Source organism: Oncorhynchus nerka, linkage group LG3 (assembly GCF_034236695.1).
Source record: "Oncorhynchus nerka isolate Pitt River linkage group LG3, Oner_Uvic_2.0, whole genome shotgun sequence".
Lineage (NCBI taxonomy): Eukaryota > Metazoa > Chordata > Actinopteri > Salmoniformes > Salmonidae > Oncorhynchus > Oncorhynchus nerka.
Window position 1 is genome coordinate 38,869,325 of NC_088398.1, and position 23,428 is coordinate 38,892,752.

Below are 23,428 nucleotides of genomic sequence, written 5' to 3' on the forward strand. Positions count from 1 at the left end.
TGGTGTCAAAATGAGGGGTGCTGTACAAAACAAAGTCATCAGTGACTGTATCTCTAACCAATCAGAGTATCAAAGCCAATGACGAATTTTCAAAACACTGCTTTACCCACGTGTGGAACCAATCGGATGGTCCTGAATAGATTTCCATTCTAGATATTGTTGGGGAGCTACTCGAATCCAGACTCATTGCGTGGAAGAAAGTCATGTCTGTGGGCGTTAGGTAGCGTTTGGGTAGCCAGCCAAGGTGACTGGATCTTTGACAGCAGTGTCCACTACATTTGCTGTGTGTATAGAGCATCTGTTAGGAATACTGACGTGTTTGTTAGGAATTTCATTTGTTAGGAATACTGACGTCTGTCTGCCTCTGTCCCTCCATTTTCCCCTCCATCTTGCCTTGTTCTCTTATTTCCTAGCCTCGAGGTCTCTCTCTTGATCTTTGCTTGTTGGACAGTGTCAATTTGGGGTAGCGACGTGGACAATGCTGGCTGTGTCTTCAACCTGTCTTTGCTCCTGGATGGCATACTGCACTCAAGACATGCTTCTGTTTGTACATTGGCCAGAGAGAGAATTGTCAGAACTTTAGGTACAACACACCACAGAGCTTCTATGGAAGGATAAGGTCTGCAGCCTCTACACCACTATCGGAATCTACATCTACTGACACCACCATCGGAAAGCTAAAGCTGTAGCAAGCTACTATAGTTAAGTGGCCGAGGTAGACCATATCTTTGATGCCTAACCCAACTACTAAGTCCAAGGGTTTCCTGTTATCTGTGGTCCATCAACACCTTTCCGTCTTCCAAACGTTAAATTTCCTGCTTTGGTCCCTCCTCCGCAGCCACCATGCGTCCCTCACTCGCGGTCCTTCCCAGGACCCGTAACCATCCCCACACAGCCCCCCCCCACAATGCACACGGACTGTCTGCACATGTGGGGCGGGAGCACCTGTCGGCCCCACGGAGGCGCAGCCCACACCTGCGACACACGCTCAGCCCAGAGAACCTGCGGAGCCTGGCGGAGCGAGGCGGTGCCGCCAGGGACACGGCTTCTGTGGTGAGCAGCCCCATGGGTCTCCCGAGGGCCAACAGCGACACAGACCTGGTGACCTCGCAGGGCCGCTCGTCGCTGACTGCGTCCACACTGGAGTTCACGCTGGGGAGGGGCCAGAACCTGGTCATCTCCTGGGACATCAAGGAGGAGGTGGACGCCACCGACTGGATCGGCCTGTATCACATTGGTGAGACATTCAGTATGTTCATTTCACAATGGTGTAGTTCATAACTAGGAAAGTTTAAAGTAGAACACCTGCACTGGTTGCTCCAGCACGAACATAGTCCAGCACGAACACCACCTGATTCAACTTCTCAACTAATAATATAGCCATTGATTTGTTGAATCGGGAGTGTTAGTATCTGCCTGAACAAAAATGAACTGGAGTTGAGAAACATGTCCATTTACTGGTGGAGCATGGAATGAAAGGTTGAAAGAAATGTTCCATATTCATTGATAATATAACTGTAGTGTTTCTTTGATTAACTAGTTGTACTGAGCTGACTGAACAGATAGCTGCTCTGTAGGACTGGCTGATTCTAGTTAGTTTTGTAGAGTTGAGAATAGCAAGTCTCTGGAGCAGGAGTCTCCAGAGTCCATATTGAAACTGGAGCTGTTGAAATTCCACAGAAGGGAGGCCTGAGTCAACATGAAATACTTCTGACTTGGTGTACTATAAAGGCACCCACATACTAGGTTCTGTTTGCTCCTAGCAGAACTCAGCTAGGTGACTTAAATGTGTGCCACCGCGCATGCTCTCTTAAAAGACATATGCATGAAAAACTAGAAGAAAGCAGCAATATTACTGTTTGTCCCTCTTGAGAGGCCATAGCAACAACACAGCCAGTATACACTTCCTCATATAATCAGAATTAGTCTAAGATTTCTTGATTAAAAAAAATTAAAAAATTGCAGGGGAGTTCTTAGTTGCAGATTTGACATCTAACTACATTCTCATGTAAGAAAACGTGCATGAAAATTAGTCGTCTCTCAAACACTTAATTGAACAATCCCGTCCATAGTTCCCACTCCTACTAGCAGTAGTACTGTTGACCAATCAACGATGAAGGGGCATAGAATACGGCTACCAAGCTTCGACTTGACTCAAGAAAATACGTTATGCAGCCCGATAAACAGCCGAACACCAAAATGAACCAAAACGTCGCACATTGTCATAATATATACGCAAACTGTTTTTACTGGGAAACATGCGATAGGCTTTACACGCACACCATCACGTATACCATATACACTTAGACTATTCTGGGTGGTCCCCAACATGATAGCCCTGCTTTAGCAGCACACTGCATAAGGCTACTAAGCCTAAATGTTCCCCTGTTGCAGTGAAAAGTAACCTATCTAGCATATTCATATTTGTTCATATTATGAACCACATATTGTTTGAAACTACAGTATGGCCAATTCGGTTCTATGCAATTATGCATACCCACTAGAGACATTCAGCCAACAAACTCTCTAGTATTTATTTAACAGAAAGCTAGAGCAACCACATTATGATTGACTCTAATTCTCATTTACCGGTTTACCAATATACCAATTGGCTGTCGGACGAGTCAGTCGACCTCTAGACGCTCCATGAGTCCTCTATCCACCCGCCCCTTGACCTCACTGGACTTCCCTCCTTTAAGGAAGAAGGATCCCAAGGGTTCACTGTAAGGCTGAAATATGAGAGACAGGAGAAAGCAGAGAAAGCATGCAGGGAGGGCGCCAGGCCACGTGGCTATCGATCACGAGGCCATCATGCACTTCATTACTAGCGTCAGGGTCTTAATCCCCCGGGGTGCCCCGTGCTCTCCCACTTTCCACTACTAAGCAGACATTCAATGATATCACCTCACCCCCCTCCCCCCTCCCATTGTGCTGCTTCGTGCTCGTTCAGTTCAGCCTGAAGTGGTGGTTCATTATTGGGGGGGGGGGGAAGAAAGTGCTACGTACAGCGTAATTCCCTCAGTTTTAACACCGTGGTAGGTTACAATTTCTTGTCCTTTGTGTTAGAGGTTGCCGAGAATGCATTTTAGGCACTACATTTATGGATTAAAGGAAAATTGTCTGAAGTTAGGTATCTGTCATGGTTATATGACATGAGGCTAAACAGACATGGAACAACAGCTGTGATAAGGCTGCAATGTGGAGCGTAGACAAGTGCTGTTCAATAAACATCTGACCATAACATTTATAACGTTATTTGGGGTCAACCATTTTCAAAGTTGGACAATAATCCAGAAGTTTGTCTGTCACTGTCATGTCTTCATAGAACACAACACGCACTCATTTAGAACCCCACACACATACTGACTGGACTGACGGCGCTTTCTTTCTGTTCGCCGGCCCAGATGAAATCAGCCCTTCCAATGTGTGGGACTGTAAGAACCGTGGGGTGAATGGGACACAGAGGGGCCAGATCGTCTGGAGGTTGGAGCCTGGGCCTTACTTCATGGACGGTGAGAGGAGAGGAGAAAGCATCAGTGGGATTCATACAGTGAGAAATATGATCAAGTATAATGTCGAAACTACTTTTCAAAACCACACTCATTACACACTCATTTGGACCACACTCATTACAATGGGACAGGATTAAGAAGGGGGAGATACAATACTTAATAATTGACATTGGTTCCAAATGGCACCCTATTCCCTATGTAGTGCGCAATTTTATTTGTTTTACCTTTCGTGATATCCAATTGGTAGTTAGTCTTGTCGCATTGCTGCAACTCCCGTGCGGACTCGGGAGAGGCGAAGTTCGAGAGCCTTGCGTCCTCCGAAACACGACCTCGCTCACCCAAACTGCTTCTTGACACTGCTCGCTTAACCCGGAAGCCATCCACACCAATGTGTCGGAGGAAACGCCGTACAGCTGGCGACCGAAGTCGGCGTGCATCCTCCCGGCCTCCACAAGGAGACGCTAGAGCTTGATGGGGAAAAGGACATCCCATCCGGCCAAATGCTCCGTAACCTGGATGGCGCTGGGCCAATTGTCGCTACAGGTCGAACCCGGATCTGTAGTGATTCCTCTAGCACTGGGATGCAGTGCCTTCGATAGCTGCGCCACTCGGGAGGCCCCATAGTGCACTACTTTTGAGCAGGGCCTATAGGGAACAACCATAGTGGCATTATTTCATGGGTAACTAATGGGAAGGGAATTACACTGCAATTACACAGTATACTACTTTTAATTGACTTGTTAATTCTATAATACATGCAAACACAAGTAATTGTGAGCAAGATTTGTACGTTTTGCATTACTCCATGTACGTACTTCCCTGTTGCGTAAGAACATTACAAGTTCCGTCTCATAATTGAGGCGCAGCCAGCCAAAGAGTGGGTGAAGAGAGAAACGAGGGATGGTGTTCATATCATGCATCTCTCTGTTTTCCCTCTAGCTGAGACCAAGATCTGCTTCAAGTACTATCACGGCGTCAGTGGAGCCCTGAGAGCAACCACCCCCTGCATCACTGTGAAGAACCCTGGAGTCCTGGTGTGTCTGCCTGTGTGTTTATGGTTTGTTGTGTGTGTGGTGTGTCTGTGTGTGTGTTTTACATTCAACTTCTCTGTGTCTCTCAGGGAGAAGGTCAAAGTGAGGGGCAGTCATCCACAGATCATCCTCGCAAACTAATCAGCTTTACTTTGACAGGTGAGGTGTGGTTTGGCTAAAACCAGGAAGATGTCCTCATTGACTCAGAAAAGGTGCCCTCTATAGTTCGGATTCAAATGATTTAATAGAAGAGCGTCAAAGTTTTCCATTATCGATGAACTCGTTATTACAATCTACTACTACTTCTTTATTTGACCTTTTTATTCCTCCTTACATGTGTTATTCCCACTTGAAAATAAGTTCCAACTTTGCATTGCTCCTAACATCCGACGTGCAAGCAGTTATACAGTCAGCCTCAATCGTTGACTAAAGTTTCTTCCAATTGGCCTCGAGCATGGATTTCTATCACAAAAGTAGAACCGAATGAATGTGTATGCATGTCATCTTTCCCTTGCAATAAACCTCCGACAACTAGTGAAAAAGCCAAAGTTTCTGCAACTCTTCGTTTGCAATATGAGTTCAAATGGTAAGCTGCTCTTTGGTTTCCCTGGCTTGTGACATTAACAATTGAACTTGGGCAAAACTGCAGTTGCAGATAAAAACCTTTATTGAAACGGCTTGACATGTCCATTTTGGAAGGTTAAATAACAAGGTAATGTAGTGGGTCTCAGAGTAGGAGTGATGTCCCCCCCCCCATACCTTCCATGTAGTCTTATTCGTTGTGAGCTAAAAAGCTAAACTGATCCTGGGTCAGCACTCCTACTCGGAGACTCTTGACATATACAGCCCCTGATTTAATGACGGTCATCCTCTGTCTAGATATGCATGCGGTGGGGCTGAAGAAGGGTATGTTCTTCAACCCGGATCCCTACCTGAAGATGTCCATCCACCCTGGGAAGAGAAGTGGCTTCCCCACCTTCAGCCACCACGGACAGGAGAGACGCTCCGCCATCATCGCCAATACCACCAACCCTAAGTGGCGCGGAGAGGTGATCTATATACATGCATGTACACACACACACACACGTGCACAGACATACACACAAACGTGCACACTCACTCCACTCATAGATCACTGGTTCACTCACTAGATGTGTTCCCTATTATTTACAATATTGTAACGATTAAACGTTTGAAATCAATATGGCTGAAGTGTCAAGCGAAATATAGAGTTCATGGGGAGCCGAGCGAGCCTTCCCCGCTAGGCTTCTCCTTGCTCAGATTGTCATGGTGTTTCACTTCAGATTTCCAATTAAGTTGCTGTCCACTTAAATTGGTGCTAATCCTCTGCTCACCGCAAATCACTTTTACTTAGAAAGGTCAGATGGTGCTTAGCTAACAGTCTGTTTCTCCCTCTCTCTGTAGAAATACACTTTTGTAGCACTGATGACAGACATTCTGAACATCGAGGTGAAGGACAAGTTTGCCAAAAGTCGACCAATCATCAAACGCTTCCTTGGTCAGCTGACCATTCCTGTGCAGAGGCTGATTGAGAAAATACCTGGGTAGGTAACCTGGAAAACTGGCACACACACACACACACAAAATGTGCTTTAAAATAAACAAACAATTTATACACACTCAAAGACATACGTGTTTTTAATGATGCTCATTTAGACCCATGCTCATAATTATTGATTGTTCTCTATACTTTATCATTGCGTGTTAACTATAGTTGAGTAATTGTATTTGGTTGTTTGTTTGTCTGTCCGTCTATCCTCAGTCTCCAGCCTCTGAGCTTCTCTCTGTGTCGACGGTTGCCCACTGAGCACGTGAGTGGCCAGATGCAGTTCAGGGTGGAGCTCACATCCACTGGACCTGACGGTGAGGGCCATTGCCTGTAATTTATTGTGTTTGTAAACAACAATACCTAATTGAAGTACACACTGCTGAATTGTAATGGAATAGAAAGGTATTACAAAATTATGAATCTTGATCTCGTTCATGCTCAGGGGCCTCTCCAGACTCTATCATCGGTGTGCCCAATAACGGGGCCCCTGGGACTCCATCAGATGACGAGGATCTGCCCCACCTACTCCCGGGGGTGGTTACTGGAGGCCCCTCCCCTACTGGCTCCCTGGGCTCACAGAGGTCCTGGGAAGGCGGGGCCACAGCCTATCCAGTCCCAGACTACAGGGACTTTAGTGGTACAGAGGGCAGAACCACAGAGGGTGAATCCTACTCTGGCCCTCTACGGTTGCAGAGGTCCCTGAGCGAAGGCCTGGATGCCATCGAGGCCCCCAAGGGCCCCGGAGAGAGGCCCCTGGGCGCTGCTTCACCGAAGCTGCGCTCTAGCTTTCCCACTCACACACGTCTCAGTGCCATGCTGCACATTGACTCAGACGAAGATGAGGAGCGCTCGGGGCCCACTGACATTTACCCGGTGCCCGGGTCCCCCCTGCTGCTCAACGGGGGTCCCGAGGGGCCTGAAGAAGAAGACGTTGTCCCAGAGCTACAGCAGGATCCTGACCCTGAGCAGCTGGAACCCAGGGTGGTGGGAGATGAACAGCTGATGGTAACGGGGGAAGATTGTGCCCCTGGTGGTGAATCCAATGTGGCCCCTGAGTTAGACCTGGCCCTCGACTTCGAGGACTCCTCAGAGCCTGATGTTTTCTCGGAGGTGGAGGAAGTTCCTTTTTTCTCCGAGGCGCTGTCCCAGAGTCTTTTGGCTGTGGGCCTGGAGGGGCCAGAAGAGGGCCAGGGGCCCGCTGACAACCCCTCGTCGCCGATTGACACCTGCTCCATGGCAATGGCCCCACAGACAGTCTTCTCTTCCTCAGAGAGTTGCCCAATCACAATGTCCACGGCTGAGGTGAGTGACTGGTGGTTAAGTGAGTAGATCATACCCGTGGTTAAAGGTTCTCTATGCAATACATAAAAAAGCCTATAATATATCTGTAGTAGTGAGTAGGAGGAACAATCACGGAAACCCAGAACTAAAATCTTGCGTGATTGTGTCAGATGCTCGATTAAATTCGACACGTTAGAAAATATGCTAGAATGAGGAGTGGAAGCAGGGCGAAATATCGGCTCAAAGTTCCTCGTTAGACCGTCTGTTGACAGATGCTAGGATACCAGTTATGCGTGTCTGTCCATGAGACATTTAGTAAAGGAACAATTCAGGATTTAAAGCTATAAAGTTGCTTGCTCACTGAGTGGTCTTCCTGTTTCAGGATTGGTTCTCATTCGGAGGTTGAAAATCGAGCTAATACAATACTACATCAAACAATGTTTCTAGCCAGGACCTTACCTTGTTTCAGCAAACCGAATCCTCACAAAGTAAGGTATCAAAAATAAAAAAGCTGCGGTTCTAAAAGAATGAACCACAACCCGCCATTGGGTCCTACCCAGAGATGTGGTTAGTGGTTAAAAAAAGGTGGGTGAACAAGAACGCCTTTCGAGGTGATGCCGGCAGGTAGTGCAAATACTAACAATGTCATTTTAGTGTTATAGGCGCACAAACGTTATTCACCAAAGCAAATAAGGTGTGTTAACATCATTTATTAATGCTCCACTATATCCCTGGTCCTGACCCATCATTTGGGAAACACTGTTCTGACCTCATTGAGCCCTCATGTTGCAGGAGGCAGAGGAGAGGGCAGTAGCTGCCATTGACCCAGGGGGAGACTCCTTCACTGGCACTCCACCCACCCACCAGCACGTAGACGACGAGGGGGGCGGGCATACATCAGCCAATGAGGTTGAAGGAGATGCGCCGTCTGCCTATGCGCTGGAGCCAGGGGAGGAGATTAGTGAGCGGATGTGGAGCTTACAGGTATCTGGGGATGTTCCCCAGGATGAGGAGGGGGAGGAGCCAAGACCCACAGGGGTGGCCGTATCTGTTGATTCAGATGCAGTTGCCATGGAGGCAGATGGAGAAGACGGTGTGTAACTACCACTTTTAAAATCATTTCTTCATGCTTTATTTTGCAGCCTAATATTTACCTTGTAGTATCTTAGAAATTACATGATGAAATTATAACTACATTATATTACTATTTTGCTTCCGTGGGATTCATCAAAGCATCCACATACACCCCTACTTGAAATTATCATTAAATATTATTAATTAATCCAGTCATGTAGAAACTAATAGTGAATTACCATAACTATAAAAAGGCTCATGTGCTCCTTTCCTGAATGTATCCTCAGGTGCTCAAGTGAACGGTCACCCCGTGCACTGCCTCCCCTCAGTGCGCCATGACATTCACCGTTACCAACGAGTGGACGAACCGTTACCTCCTAGTAAGTGTCTGTCTGTACATACTATATCTGTATGTATTTGAGGTGAAGGAAGATGACAAAAAGGAGAGAAAGAAGGCTGCTTGATACAATGTGTATTTTTGGCTTCATAGAGGCTGATAGAGGGGGCTTCTTTGTATTTGTGCCTTAATGGCTTCTTTGACTATTACTTCTATAAGTATGTAGACAAACTGAAAGGGTGCATTCTGCCACGTGTTGTCTGAACATGTATAAAACCAATGTTGGAAATTTACTGCCACATGCAGTTATGGAATGTTTGCTGAGGAGTATAATTCATTGGCTGATCCTTTCCTTATGACCTGCATATCTACTTCAAAATGGTGACAGTTCTCAATGGCACTGCCCATGCTAAAACACGCTTTGTCATTAGAGCTGTCTATCTAAATCTATGACTTGTCCTACATTTCTAACTGCTATATACACAATGGTATACTATTTGATATACTGTATTTTTATGCTATTCGAGGTGTCATGGTTCTGTCAGAATGCATCTGCATGTCAACCATGTGTGAATTTAGTTTGACTGTGGTTGTGTCCCAAATGGCACCCTATTCCCTACGGGCTTTGGTCAAAAGTAGTGCACTATAAAGGAACTAGGGTGCCATTTGGGACATAGCCTCTGTCTCATGTTAAGTGTGTGTTTGCGAATGTAAAGCCATGTGTTTGTTCTCCTCAGACTGGGAGGCGAGGATCGATAGTCATGGTCGTATTTTCTTTGTCGATCACGTGAACCGGACCACCACGTGGCAGCGCCCCACCGGACCCCCCGCTCCCCAGGGCCTGACCCGCTCCAGCTCCATCCAACAGATGGAGCAGCTCAACCGCAGGTCTGTAATCATGTAGAGGCGCACACACACATGTACATACACACCATGCGCTCATACACTCGCACACATATATGTACGTACATATACGTACTCACACCTTCTCTCTCCCTCACACACTCAGGTGAACACACACTTTTGTAACTTCAATCCTCTACATTTCCTCTCTCTCCTTAACCCTTCACACCCTTTCCTCTTTTTCTCACACTGTCCTTCTTTCCCTCTTACTCTATTTCTGCCTGTCAGATATCAGAGCATCAGGAGGACGATGACCAGTGAGAGGTCTGAGGAGAACACAGTTGACCTCCCGCCAGAGCCCACAGAGAGTGACTTTCTGCCCCAGACCATCCCTGGTGTGCTTGTACACTAACATTCATACACACACGCACTGATAACACACACGAGGTATGCACACATACTGTATGTGCGCGCATACAAGCGCACGCACAGACACACAGACACACACACACACACCCTTTCCAACATATATTTACCTCTAACAGTTTTTGTTTTGTCTGTTGTAGAGTACAGGAGAGAGAGCGCAGTGGGTCATTCCAGCTCTCGGTCGCGTCTCTCTCTGCTGCTCCAGTCCCCAAGCGCAAAGTTCCTGTGCAGCACAGACTTCTTCACCGTGCTGCATTCTAACCCTGTGAGTCTGGCTGCACAGGCGCTCAACTCTCACCTTTCAACTTCTTATGGATCACCTTTGGTCCCTCAAGGTCACCCTTACCATGTCATATCTCTCAGTAGTTGATAATGATCAGCAAAGGTGTGTATGGTAAGGAAAGAGCTTCTTGGAGTGAACTGCTCTTTTCTCGTTTACTTCAAATGTTGCCAGGTTAATTGATATATAAATACGAGCCATGCTACCTGGGTTTTCATTCATCATTCTCCCTTAATGTGTTTACTCACAGTAATAACCCCATTTACAGAAGAGCCCAGCATTTAATGTCCCTCTTTTGATGTCCTCATCAGTCTGTCCCCCCTCCCTCCCTCCTCAGAGTGCCTACAGCATGTTTACGAGCAACACCTGCCTGAAGCACATGATCAGTAAGGTGCGTCGGGACGCCCACCACTATGAGCGTTACCAGCACAATCGGGACCTGGTGGCCTTCCTCAACATGTTCACCAACAGCCAGCTGGAGCTACCCAGGGGCTGGGAGATGAAGCATGACCAGACTGGCAAGGTCTGGACCAGTGTGTGGGGGGTAGGGGTGTGTGTGAAGTGGGGTTGGGTGTAAGAGCAGGGAGTGTGTGGATATACAGTACCAGTCAAGAGTTTGGACACCTACTCATTCCAGGGTTTTTATTTACTCGTATTACTTGTATTATATTGTGGAATAGTAGTGAAGACATCAAAGCTATGAAATAATACATATGGAATCATGTAGCAACCCCCCCAAAAAAGTGTTAAACAAATCAATATATTTTAGATTCTTCAAAGTAGACACCCTTTTCCTTGATGATAGTTTTGCGCACACTTGGCATTCTCTCAACCAGCCTCATGAGGTCGTCACCTGAAAAGCATTGCAATTAACTTGTGTGCCTTGTTAAAAGTTAATTTGTGGAATTTCTTCACTTCCTAATGCGTTTGAGCCAATCAGTTGTGTTGTGACAAGGTAGGGGTGGTATATAGAAGATAGCCCTATTTGGTAAAAGACCAAGTCCATATTATGGCATGAACCGCTCAAATAAGCAAAGAGAAATTAGTCAAATCAAATTTGATTGGTACATCACATACACATGATTAGCAGATGTATTGCGGGTGTAGCGAAATGCTTTTGCTTCTAGCTCCGACAGTGCAGTGATATCTAACAAATTACACAACATATACCCAATGCACACAAATATAAGTAGGAATTAATTAAGGCTATATACATATAGATGAGCGATGTCAGAGCGGAACGGACTAATATTCTGTAGAATAGTATAGAAAACAATATATACATATGAGTAATGCAAGATATGTAAACATTAAGTGAATGAGATACCTTAGAATAGTATAGAAAACAGTATATACATATGAGATGAGTAATTCCAGATATGTAAACATTATTAAAGTGACTAGTGTTCTATTCCTTAAAATGGCCAGTGGTTTCTAGTCTATGCCTATAGGCAACAGCCTCTAATGTGCTAGTGATGGCTGTTTAACAGTCTGATGGCCTTTAGATGGAAGATGTTTTTCAGTCTCATGGTCCCAGCTTTTATGCACCTGTACTGACCTCACCTTCTGGATGATAGTGGGGTGAACAGGCAGTGGCTCGGGTGTCCTTGATCTTTTTGGTCTTCCTGTGACATTGGGTCCTGGAGGGTGGGTATTTTGCCCCCGGTAATGCGCCGGGCAGACCATACCACCCTCTGGAGAGCCTTGCGGTTGTGGGCATTGCAGTTGCCGTACCAGGCGGTGATACAGCCCGACAGGATGCTTTCAATTGTGCATCTGTAAATGTTTGAGGGTTTTAGGTGACAAGCCAAATTTCTTTAGCCTCCTGAGGTTGAAGAGGCTGTTGTGCCTTCTTCAACACATTGACTGTGTGGGTGGACCATTTCAGTTTGTCAGGGATGTTTGTCAGGGATGTAAGCTTTCCACCTTCTCCATTGCAGTCCCGTCAATGTAGAAAAGGGAGTGCTCCCTCTGCTGTTTCCTGAAGTCCACGATCATCTTGCTTTGTTGACGTTGAGTGAGAGGCTGTTTTCCAGGCACCACACTCCCAGAGCCCTCACCTATTCCCTGTAGGCGGTCTTGTCATTGTTGGTAATCAAGCCTACTACTGTTGTCGTGTGCAAACTTTATGATTGAGTTGGAGGCGTGCGTGGCCACGCAGTCATGGGTGAACAGGGAGTACAGGAGGAGGCTGAGCATGCACCCTTGTGGGGCCCCAGTGTTGAGGATCAGCAGAGTGGAGGTGATGTTTCCTACTTAGGTCCAGGACCCAGTTGCACAGGGTGGGGTTCAGACCCAGGGCCGCGAGCTTAATGATGAGCTTGGAGGGTACTATGGTGTTGAATGCTGAGCTATAGTCAATAAACAGCATTCTTACATAGGTATTCCTCTTGTCCAAATGGGATAGGGCAGTGTGCAGAGTGATGGCGATTGCATCGTCTGTGGATCTATTGGGGCGGTAAGCAAATTGAAGTGGGTGTAGGGTGGCAGGTAGGGTGGAGGTGATATAATCCTTGACTAGTCTCTGAAAGCACTTCATGATGACAGAGGTGAGTGCTATGGGGCGATAGTCATTAAGTTACCTTTGCCTTCTTGGGTACAGGAACAATGGTGGCCAACTTGAAGCATGTGAGGACAGCAGACTGGAATGGGGAGAGATCGAATATGTCTGTAAACACTCTAGCCAGCTGGTCTGCACATGCTTTGAGGACGCAGCTAGGGGTGCCATCTGGGCCCGGCAGCCCTGCGAGGGTTAACACATTTTAAATGTTTTACTCTCATCTGCCACAGAGAAGAGCCCACAGCCCTTTGTAGCGGGCCACGTCTGTGGCACTGTTATCCTCAAAACGTGTGAAGAATGTGTTTAGCCTATCCAGAAGCGAGACTTCGGTTTCGGCGATGTGGCTGGTTTTCCTTTTGTAGTCCGTGATTGTCTGTAGTCCCTGCTACATACGTCTCGGGTCTGAGCCGTTAAATTGCGACTCCACTTTATCTCTATACTGACATTTAGCTTGTTTGGTTGCCTTGCGGAGTGAATAACTACACTGTTTATATTCTGCCATATTACCGATCGCCTTGCCATGGTTAAATGCGGTGGTTCACGCTTTCAGTTTTGCATGAATGCTACCATCTATCCACGGTTTCTGGTTGGGGTAGGTTTTATTAGTCAGTGGGTACTACATCTCCTATACACTTCCTTATAAACTCCGTCTCCGTATATGCGTCTAGATTATTTTCTCACAAGCTACCTGGAACATATCCCAGTCCACTTGATCAAAACAATCCTGAAGCATAGATTCCGATTGGTCAGACCAGCGTTGAATAGTACGAAGCATGGGTACTTCCTGTTTGAGTTTCTGCCTATAGGACTGGAGGAGCAAGATGGAGATGTGGACTGATTTGTCGTAAGAAGGCCGGGGGAGGGCCTTTTAAGCATTCAGGAAGTTTGAATAGCAATGTTTGAGTTTTAGTAGCTCAGGTAGGACAGTCAGCATGTTGATAGAACCTTGGCAGCCTCGTCCTCAGATGTGCTTTGTTAAAATCCTCAGCTACAATAAATGCATCCTCGGGTTATGTGGTTTCCAGTTTGCATAAAGTCCAGTGAAGTTCTTTGAGGGCCGTCGAGGTTTCGGTTTGAGGTGGGATGTAAACGGCCATGGTGATGACGGAGGAGAATTCTCTTGGGAGATAATATGGTCAACATTTAATTGTGAGGTATTCTAGGTTGGGTGAACAAAAGGACTTGAGTTCCTGTATGTTCCTAGAATTACACCATGAGTCATTAATCATGAAACACACCCCACTGCCCTTCTGCTTCCCAAAGATATTTATTCCTGTCTGTGCGATGTAGTGAGAATCCTGCTGGCTTTACGGACTCCGACAGTGTCCCGAGAGAGCCATGTTTCCGTGAATCATAGTACGCAATGTTTCTCTGGATAGAAATCCTTGCTTTAAGCTCAACTTTTTTTAAATCCAAAGACCAAACATTAGCGAGTTAAATACTCAGAAGTGGTGGATGGTGTGCGTGCCTCCTAGGTCAAACCAGCAGGCCGCGTCGAGTGCCTCTCCTCCGCCGGTGACGTTCTGTGTCGGCCTCTGGAATAAGTTAAATTGCTCTGGGGAGAGTGAACAAAGGATCTGCTCCAGGGAAGTCTGGTAGTTCTGGTGAGTCGGCACTCTAATATCCAATAGTTCTTCACGGCTGTATGTAATGACAACATTTCCTGAGCTAATAATGTAAAAAAACAAAATACTGCATTTTCCTAAGAGCTAGTCACGATGCTGCCATCTCCATCAATGCCATCTTTGTCGAGCAGTCCATCATTACTTTGAGACATGAAGGTCAGTCAATCCGGAACATTTCAAGACTTTTGACATTTTCTTCAACTGCAGTTGCAAAATCATCAAGCTCTATGGTGAAACTGGCTCTCATTAGGACTGCCAAAGGAAAGGAAGACCCAGAGTTACCTCTGCTGCAGAGGATAACTTCATTAGAGTTGCCAGCCTCAGAATTTGCAGCGCAAATAAATTCTTCAGAGTTCATCTCAACATCAACTGTTCAGAGGAGACTGCGTGAATCAGGCCTTCATGGTAGAATTGCTGCAAAGAAACCACTACTAAAGGACACCAGTAAGACCAGACTTGCTTGGTTCAAAAAACACGAGCAATGGACATTAGACTCGTGGAAATCTGTCCTTTTGGACCAGATTTGAAAATGTAGGTTCCCACTGCTGTGTATTTGTGAGATGCCGAGTAGGTGAACATATGATCTCCACATGTTTGGTACCCCCTGCGAAGCATGGAGGTGTGGGGGTGCTTTGCTGGTGACACTGATTTATTTAGAATTCAAGGCACCCTTAACGAGCATGGCTACCACAGCATTCTGCAGCGATACACCATCCCATCTGGTTTAGGCTTAGTGAGGCTGTCATTTGTTTTTGTACAGGACAATGACCCAACACACCTCCAGGCTGTGTAAGGGCTATTTGACCAAGGAGAGTGATGGAGTGCTGCATCAGATGACCTGGCCTCCACAATCATCTGACCTCAACCCAATTGAGATAGTTTGGGATCAGTTGGATTGCAGAATGAAGGAAACGCAGCCAACAAGTGCCCTACATATGTGGGAACTCCTTCAAGACTGTTGGAAAAGCATTCCAGGGGAATCTGGTTGAGAGAATCCCTAGAGTGTGCAAAGCTGTCAAGGCAAACGGTAAAAATAAATAACCCTTGAATGAGTAGGTGTGTCCAAACTTTTGACTGGAACTGTGTGTACAGTACACCTTTATAAACTGTAATTTGTTTATCTATCTTAATGTAAGTGGCTGGCTGTGTTTCTCCACAGCCCTTCTTTGTGGATCACAACTGTCGCTCCACAACCTTCATCGACCCGCGGCTCCCCCTCCAGAGTGCACACTCAACTAGCCTGCTGGCCCACCGACAGCACCTTAACCGCCAACGCAGCCACAGCGCAGGCGAGGTGAGACTACTGCTAAATTCCCTTAGGCGACTCAAAACATGGTCAGACCGGACAGCATGCAAACTAGTGGACTACCCTACAGTACATGTGGCTTGGCAGCTTGCCTGGCTAGCTGGTTTGAAGAACATGCTAGCTTACACATCCAAAATAGACAATACTGCCAAAGTGAATGGTATTTTCAGTCGGCCTCAACGGAATTCGCCATCACAGCTCTAAATGTAGTCTATTATACCCACTGCACTACTGACACACTGGAATACAGGCCAGAGATCAGCACTAAGCTGCTTTAACAAGACCAATATCAATCATAATGCTTATTGTAAAACCAATAATGCAGGTTAATGGACTTGACTAAAATGTGTGTCCCCTTATGTTGCAGGTTGTAGATGACATGCGACACTCCAGCCCACCTGTCGTGCCCTGCCCCTCCAGCACCTTCAGTGGGTCCACTCGCAATCAGGACCTGGTGCCTGTGGGTGAGTACACTGGCTTATACACACACACACACACACACGCCGGTGCACGCACACATGCAGTTACAGACCCAGGAATGTTGATATTGACACAGGTCTCTCCCCAGCCTACAACGACAAGATTGTGGCGTTTCTACGGCAACCCAACATCATTGAGATCCTGCAGGAGAGGCAGCCAGAGCTCGTCAGGAACCACTCACTCAAGTAGGTCACCCCAATCACCATGGGAACCCTTTAACCAGATATTTAACCTTTAATCCTAACCCTCTAAGTGTATTATGTTTGTGCCATACAGCAGTATCACAAATGTTAACCTGTGTGTGTCTGCAGGGAAAGGTTACAGTTCATTCGCAGTGAGGGTGTTTCTGGGCTTGCTCGTCTCTCTAGCGATGCTGATCTAGTCATTTTGCTCAGGTGTGTCTTCTGGGGGTTAATGTCTGTTTGTGATTTGTGTGTGTTTGTGTGTGTGAGATGGTATTGCATGTGTGTGTGACTGTATGTTTTTGAGTATTGTGTTTGTTAGTGTGCTTGTGATAAGTGTGTGTGTTATTAAGCACCCCTCTCTCCCTCAGCCTGTTTGAAGAGGAGGTTATGTCCTATGTGCCACCTCATGCCTTACTGCACCCCAGCTACTGCTCCTCCCCTCAGAGCTCCCCCGGTGAGAACACACATGCAAAGCCGCGTGCGCACACACTTTCTCCTCATGCCTTTTCTTCCCATAGCTTTGCTTTTAATCCAAACTATCCATCCTAACCAGGGCAAGACAGTGAGAATAAGCCTTGAGCCGTAGAAGTTGCTTTAGCGCTCTCAATCAGTAAAGTGAAGTGTTTCATATGAACTAATTCTATTCTAATGAAAGTTGTAATAATGAGATACACAATTTTCTGATGAACTTATGTCTTTTTTGTCTATTTTTCATCTTCCTCCTCTCCGCTCTTCCTTTTCTGCCCCCCTCTCAGGTACTCAGCGGGCGAATGCACGCGCCCCTGCCCCTTACAAACGTGACTTTGAGGCCAAACTGAGAAACTTCTATCGCAAGCTGGAGACGAAAGGCTATGGCCAGGGACCTGGGAAAGTCAAGTGAGTACTGTTGCTGTTTGACGACGTATTTCAACAGGTTCAGAGAACAGATAAATATCAGCCGTATACGTCCTGTATTGCTTAATCTTAAACTGTGTGTATGTGTGGTGTGCACGTTCGTGACTGTCTGTGTGTTTCTCCTTCCAGATTGATCATTCGTAGAGATCACCTATTGGAGGATGCCTTCAATCAGATAATGTGCTACTCACGCAAAGACCTGCAGAGGAGTAAGCTCTACGTCAGCTTTGTGGGCGAGGAAGGGTGAGTGTTTGGGTTTAGGTATTTCATATATGCTACACATTTCCTTATGTTTGCTCATATGCATCGGTTGTTATGTCAAGGTCGGATAGGTGGGTGCTTATATTTGTCCTGTGTTTTACAAGTGTGTTGGTGTCAAATGGAAATGTGTTTTTTTTGCATTTCCCAACTCCCCCTGAGACACATTCGGCGAGTGGGGTCACGGCCAGGGATCAGGCATTATTGACGGTGACCCTGGAGCAATTAGGGTTAAGTGCCTTGCTCAAGGGCAGATTGACAGATCGCCTTGTCGGCTCTGGGATTCGAACCAGCAACCTTTCCATTGCTGGCCCAACGCTCTAAACTCTAGCCCACCGCTGTGTAAGTTGTGTATTTTCCATAATCTTAATATATGGTTTACAAAAGTGTGTTGTGTGTCTCATAGGCTGGACTACAGCGGCCCCTCGAGGGAGTTCTTCTTCCTGGTGTCGAGGGAGCTGTTTAACCCTTACTACGGCCTGTTTGAGTACTCCGCCAACGACACCTACACTGTGCAGATCAGCCCCATGTCTGCCTTCGTGGACAACCATCACGAGTGGTGAGTGACAAGTTTACATTACAATGATATGGATGGTGAGTGGGTGGATGGATATAGGAAGACAGACAGACATGCTGGACAGACATACTGTAGGTAAAATAAAGAACAAAGACACAAAAACTCATAACATCTGACTTGTCATCATAAACACACTGCACTGTACACCTAGCAGTGATGTTGCTCTGTGTTCCAGGTTCCGTTTCAGTGGGCGTATCCTGGGCCTGGCTCTGATCCACCAGTATCTGCTGGATGCCTTCTTTACCCGCCCATTCTACAAGGGCCTGCTGCGCATGTGAGTGTCTCAATCAGGCCCCCAGCCAGCAGCTGGCTAGGGCTCCTATTGTCATGAACACGCATTGTTAATAGGTTTTGGAAAAACAACCACAATGTCAAATAGCGAGTAATGCTTTAACGTAAAATATTTTATACAAAACTACTGACCTGGTGGAAGGTGAACCGACAGAAGTTGATTAAATGGATTTGGCATTAATAATTCAGTTACCATGCTTTTAATAAGTGGTTGATATACACTCTGGATAAGCACATTCTAAATGACTGAAATGTAAGACTTATTCGTTGTAGAGTTACGAGTTCAATCTTTGACCTCTATTTACCCTTGTTCTCCTCTTGTTGACCTTTGACCCCTGCAGTCCGTGTGACCTGAGTGACCTGGAGTTCCTGGATGAGGAGTTTCACCAGAGTTTACAGTGGATGAAGGACAATGACATCGAGGACATGCTGGACCTCACCTTTACCGTCAACGAGGAGGTCTTTGGACAGGTGTGTGTATGCATGATTGTTTTAATGAATATATTGTATGCATCTTCAATGGTTTTTAGACTAAATACACTGCTCTGCATTTGATATTTGACTGTTTGTTGCAATGTGCTGTACTTGTGGCTGAATCCTAACTTCTACTTAAGTCACATTTTTGCTTAGTCATGCATTGATGTCAATGGAAAGGTAGGATTCACCTATCAGTCATTTTAGCTAACATTCCACTCCTTGCCCTTCCTGTCATTTGCCAAAGAGACTGGCCTGTTAGCAATCTCAATGTGCAGCTTGATTTCCACCAGAGTTGCTCGTTGGTTGTTGGAAATAACACTTTCCATGACAATATGTGGGGCCTCGAAATTAGAATTATACATATATCTTAATGTCACCCCTTTCGTCGCAGGAGGAAAATAATCCTTCAGCAGCAGGATTTGAATGAATATAGAATGTTTAGAGTCGCTTCTGGGGGCAGTGTTTGTAGGCTACAGTGGGTCTCGTGGGAATTCTTATATTTGTAAGGGGTAGATGTATTTTTCATTAGAGGTAAAAACAGTTGTTTTATTGTATGAATTGTTTATTAATTGCTTTATTTTATTTTCAAGGAAAGCAATAGATCGAATAAATGATTGGTTGCCTGTGTGGTCTAGCTGTTATAGCCGCTGACCCCGGCACACATATGCCAGAGTTGGCATGGTTGGCCCTTTGAATTTTTGGAGGAACTAGTACTTTTCTAGTTACTCTCTGTGGGTTGTACTCATACTCAAGTAATTTCTGAAGGAAGTAACCTACTTTTCTACTCCTTGACATTTTACCAAATCACTTCAGTTACATTAGATTTTAGTGGTGCAACGGATCACAAAACTCAGGGATCGGATCAGTTCATTGTTCGGGTCAGCGGGAGAAAAATAGAAATTTGCTTTCCATTTATTACTTAAAGTACACTTAAAGCAAGGAACTTTTTAATGTTTAAATACAAATTTAAAATAAAATATTCTGTTCTCAATTGTTAAATTAAAGTGCAATATGAGGCATGATACCTTCTTCCTTTGAACAATAGTGAATGGAAAAAATAGCCTGTGTCAACATAAAAAAAAAGTTGAGATAAAGCAAAGCAAACCTGAGCTTATAACTTACAATAAAACATTTTTAAAAGAGGAGGATGTCTGGGGAGAGGGTAGACCTCTTTGCAGTCACTATGTTCCCTGCTGTGGAGAACATCCTCTCACAAGGAACTGAAGTGCCAGGCACAGCCAGGTAGCGTCTTGCTATCATGGCAATGTGAGTGTATTTACACTCATTGCTTTTCTACCATACCAGTGGATCACCCTGGTATAAAATACTTATTTTCCACCATAATTTGCAAATAAATTTGTTAAAAATCCTACAATGTGATTTCTTTTTTTTTTTTTTCTTCTCATTTTGTCTGTCATAGTTGAAGTGTACCTATGATGAAAATTGCAGGACTCATCTTTTTAAGTTGGAGAACTTGCACAATTGGTGACTGACTAAATACTTTTTTGCCCCACTGTATATAAAATAACTTAGCCTACCTCAGCAAGTTATGAGGCTTAACAGCCTAGTAGAAGTAGGATTTATTTATTATGCCTACTTACAATTGCAACTGCTCAAATGTAGAATCCTACATAAAACAATTTAAAGAAAAAAAGTCAGCACGTTCAAACTAAAAAGAGAGCACACATTTGTATTTCCCAAAGTCTAAAAGTAATTGGAAAGGTAGATACAAATGACGTGACATTGTGGTTATAGTAAAGAATGTAGCCCATCATGCAAATTAGTCTTATTAGCAGGACAATATACTTTTTTATCCAGATGGTCATTGCAAACTTCAGACGGGCCTGGACATGCGCTGGCTTGAGCAGGGGGACCTTGCGTGCGCTGCAGGATTTTAATCCAAGACGGCATGGTGTGTTACTAAGGGTTTTCTTTGAGACTGTGTTCCCAGCTCTCTTCAGGTCATTGACCAGGTCCTGCCGTGTAGTTCTGGGCTGATCCCTCACCCTCCTCATGATCATTGATGCCCCACGAGGTGAGATCTTGCATGGAGCCCCAGACCGAGGAAGATTGACCGTCATCTTGAACTTCTTCCATTTTCGAATAATTGCGCCAACAGTTGTTGCCTTCTCACCAAGCTGCTTGCCTATTGTCCTGTAGCCCATCCCAGCCTTGTGCAGGTCTACAATTTTATGCCTAATGTCCTTACACAGCTCTCTGGTCTTGGCCATTGTGGAGAGGTTGGAGTCTGAGTGTGTGGACAGGTGTCTTTTATACAGGTAACGAGTTCAAACAGGTGCAGTTAATACAGGTAATGAGTGGAGAACAGAGGGCTTCTTAAAGAAAAACTAACAGGTCTGTGAGAGCCGTAATGCTTACTGGTTGGTAGGTGATCAAATACTTATGTCATGCAATAAACTGCAAATTCATTGCTTAAAAATCATACAATGTGATTTTCAGGATTTTTTGTTTTAGATTCCGTCTCTCACAGTTGAAGTGTACCTATGATAAAAATTACAGACCTCTACATGCTTTGTAAGTAGGAAACACTGCCGATTTTGCAGGTTATCAAATACTTGTTCTCCCCCCTGTGTTGACTGAATATAACCAAGTGACGTCTGCTAAATAATCAAGTTAGGTTTCTCCGGAAATAAATCATTCTAAATAACTGACTATTTACAAATGAGTAAGAATGTCTCACCCCATGTTCAAGAATGGTCTTTTTCTCGCTCACTCTAGGTGAAATGAAAACAAAATCTCAAATAGCGTTACTTTTTAATCAAAGCTATTATTAATTACTTTAGAATTATATAAAAGCCCCTTAGGATCTGTGAGAATATCTGAGAATCCTCTAAATAAAATTATTGGCGGAGAGTCACATCATTTAAAAAATGTATTTTTAAATATACTGTTAAATGGTGTAGGTCTTATTTATTTAAAGAGACCATCATGCAAATGTTTCCTATTAGCAGGACAATATACTTTTATAATGGCTACTGTTGTGGAAATCCCTCAACTTGCAATGTATTTGATGCTTAAGTACTCTAAAGTGTTACATTTATAACTCAAAACAGCAGCACAGTATTTCTTCATCTATCTTTATGCTTTCGTTAATAACGTTTAAAAAAGGACATTAAAATTATATTTATATTTCACTTAATCGCAATATTTGGGTATTGGTTAGACAAGAATTAGAAAATTAGGGTGCAGAAATGTTATGCTCATAGTGTAACCTTTATTTAACTAGGCAAGTCAGTTATGAACTAAAGGACAGCGTACTCCTTCCTCATAAATAGCCCAGTACTGTACTGCCGACCGTCATTTTCCGTTCCAGCAAGTACCAGTCAAAAGTTTGGACACACCTACTCATTCCAGGATTTTTCTATATTTAAAAAAAACCTATTTCCTACATTGTAGAATAATAGTGAAGACATCACAACTATGAAATAACAACACAGTTAAGAACAAATTCCTATTTACGTGAACAGCCTACTCCTTCCACCCGGTCTCCCGTCCACAGGACACAGGGATTCTTTAGCTAAATAGCCCAGTACTGTACTGCCTACCGTCACATTGTACAGCACCATATTTTCCGTTCCATTCGAACAGAAACCCAGAGGGTTTTTCATGGAATAGAAACACCATAATATTAATCAAATTAATTAAGCAAGTACCAGTCAAAAGTTTGGACACTTACTCATTCCAGGATTTTTCTTTATTTTTACTATTTTCTACATTGTAGAATAATAGTGAAGACATCACACCGGACATAACACCGGTCTCCCGCGTACCCCGCATGCTGTAGTATAGACATGGCCTACTCTCCCTTATGTAAGGAATTAGCCATGTTTACTACAGTATTTATTGTAAACTGCACAGTAGCCTAATAAACACATTTATTTAATACAATAATGATTTTCTTTCAAAATGCTCTTTCAAAGTTGATTTTAGTTATGGATCCATAATGAATTACTATGGGAATAAATATCACTGATTTACAGAAATATTGGAACGAAGTTGTCTAATGATGACAAACAATTTAGAATCCTCCGATCCTGTAGTCTACTCCCGACGTCACGTTGTACAGCGCCATAGATACCCTGAGGGTTTCGTTTTTCTCTGAATAGAAACACCATAATTTTTATCAAATTAATTAAGCCAAATTTCTTAATCAACCTCATACTATACAAAAAAGGTTTTAAATTCTCTGTTAATGCCAATACGGAATACTATCAAATGCTTCTCAAAGATCCCCTCTGGTGGTCAAACTAGCAATTACTTGCAGTAACAGAAAAAATGGCTGAGAATTAAATGACGTGCCACAGAAAGCTGAGGCAGCACGCAAGGTGTGCCCCAACTTTTAAAGGAGGAACCACTGTAGAATCCTTGTTTTCAGAGGTAGGATCATGGACACAGACGGT

The 23,428-nt window shown here is 44.6% G+C and overlaps 1 protein-coding gene across 1 annotated transcript in view; it reads left to right on the plus strand.

Annotated features, from left to right (window-relative positions):
- Positions 1-417: 417 nt before the first annotated feature.
- Positions 418-23,428, plus strand: part of LOC115107701 (E3 ubiquitin-protein ligase HECW2-like) — a 49,653-nt gene continuing 26,642 nt past the window's right edge. Inside the window, exons 1-24 of the mRNA XM_029631241.2 lie at positions 418-1,237; positions 3,405-3,512; positions 4,452-4,546; positions 4,633-4,702; positions 5,423-5,592; positions 5,969-6,108; positions 6,327-6,427; positions 6,556-7,415; positions 8,187-8,487; positions 8,756-8,848; positions 9,543-9,693; positions 9,937-10,043; positions 10,215-10,339; positions 10,692-10,877; positions 15,699-15,833; positions 16,213-16,309; positions 16,414-16,510; positions 16,637-16,720; positions 16,879-16,964; positions 17,266-17,386; positions 17,534-17,647; positions 18,069-18,221; positions 18,415-18,513; positions 18,872-19,001. Of these exons, the coding sequence (XP_029487101.2) occupies positions 844-1,237; positions 3,405-3,512; positions 4,452-4,546; positions 4,633-4,702; positions 5,423-5,592; positions 5,969-6,108; positions 6,327-6,427; positions 6,556-7,415; positions 8,187-8,487; positions 8,756-8,848; positions 9,543-9,693; positions 9,937-10,043; positions 10,215-10,339; positions 10,692-10,877; positions 15,699-15,833; positions 16,213-16,309; positions 16,414-16,510; positions 16,637-16,720; positions 16,879-16,964; positions 17,266-17,386; positions 17,534-17,647; positions 18,069-18,221; positions 18,415-18,513; positions 18,872-19,001 (4,017 nt within the window). The 5' untranslated portion in view covers positions 418-843. The remainder of the gene's footprint in view (positions 1,238-3,404; positions 3,513-4,451; positions 4,547-4,632; positions 4,703-5,422; positions 5,593-5,968; positions 6,109-6,326; positions 6,428-6,555; positions 7,416-8,186; positions 8,488-8,755; positions 8,849-9,542; positions 9,694-9,936; positions 10,044-10,214; positions 10,340-10,691; positions 10,878-15,698; positions 15,834-16,212; positions 16,310-16,413; positions 16,511-16,636; positions 16,721-16,878; positions 16,965-17,265; positions 17,387-17,533; positions 17,648-18,068; positions 18,222-18,414; positions 18,514-18,871; positions 19,002-23,428) is intronic.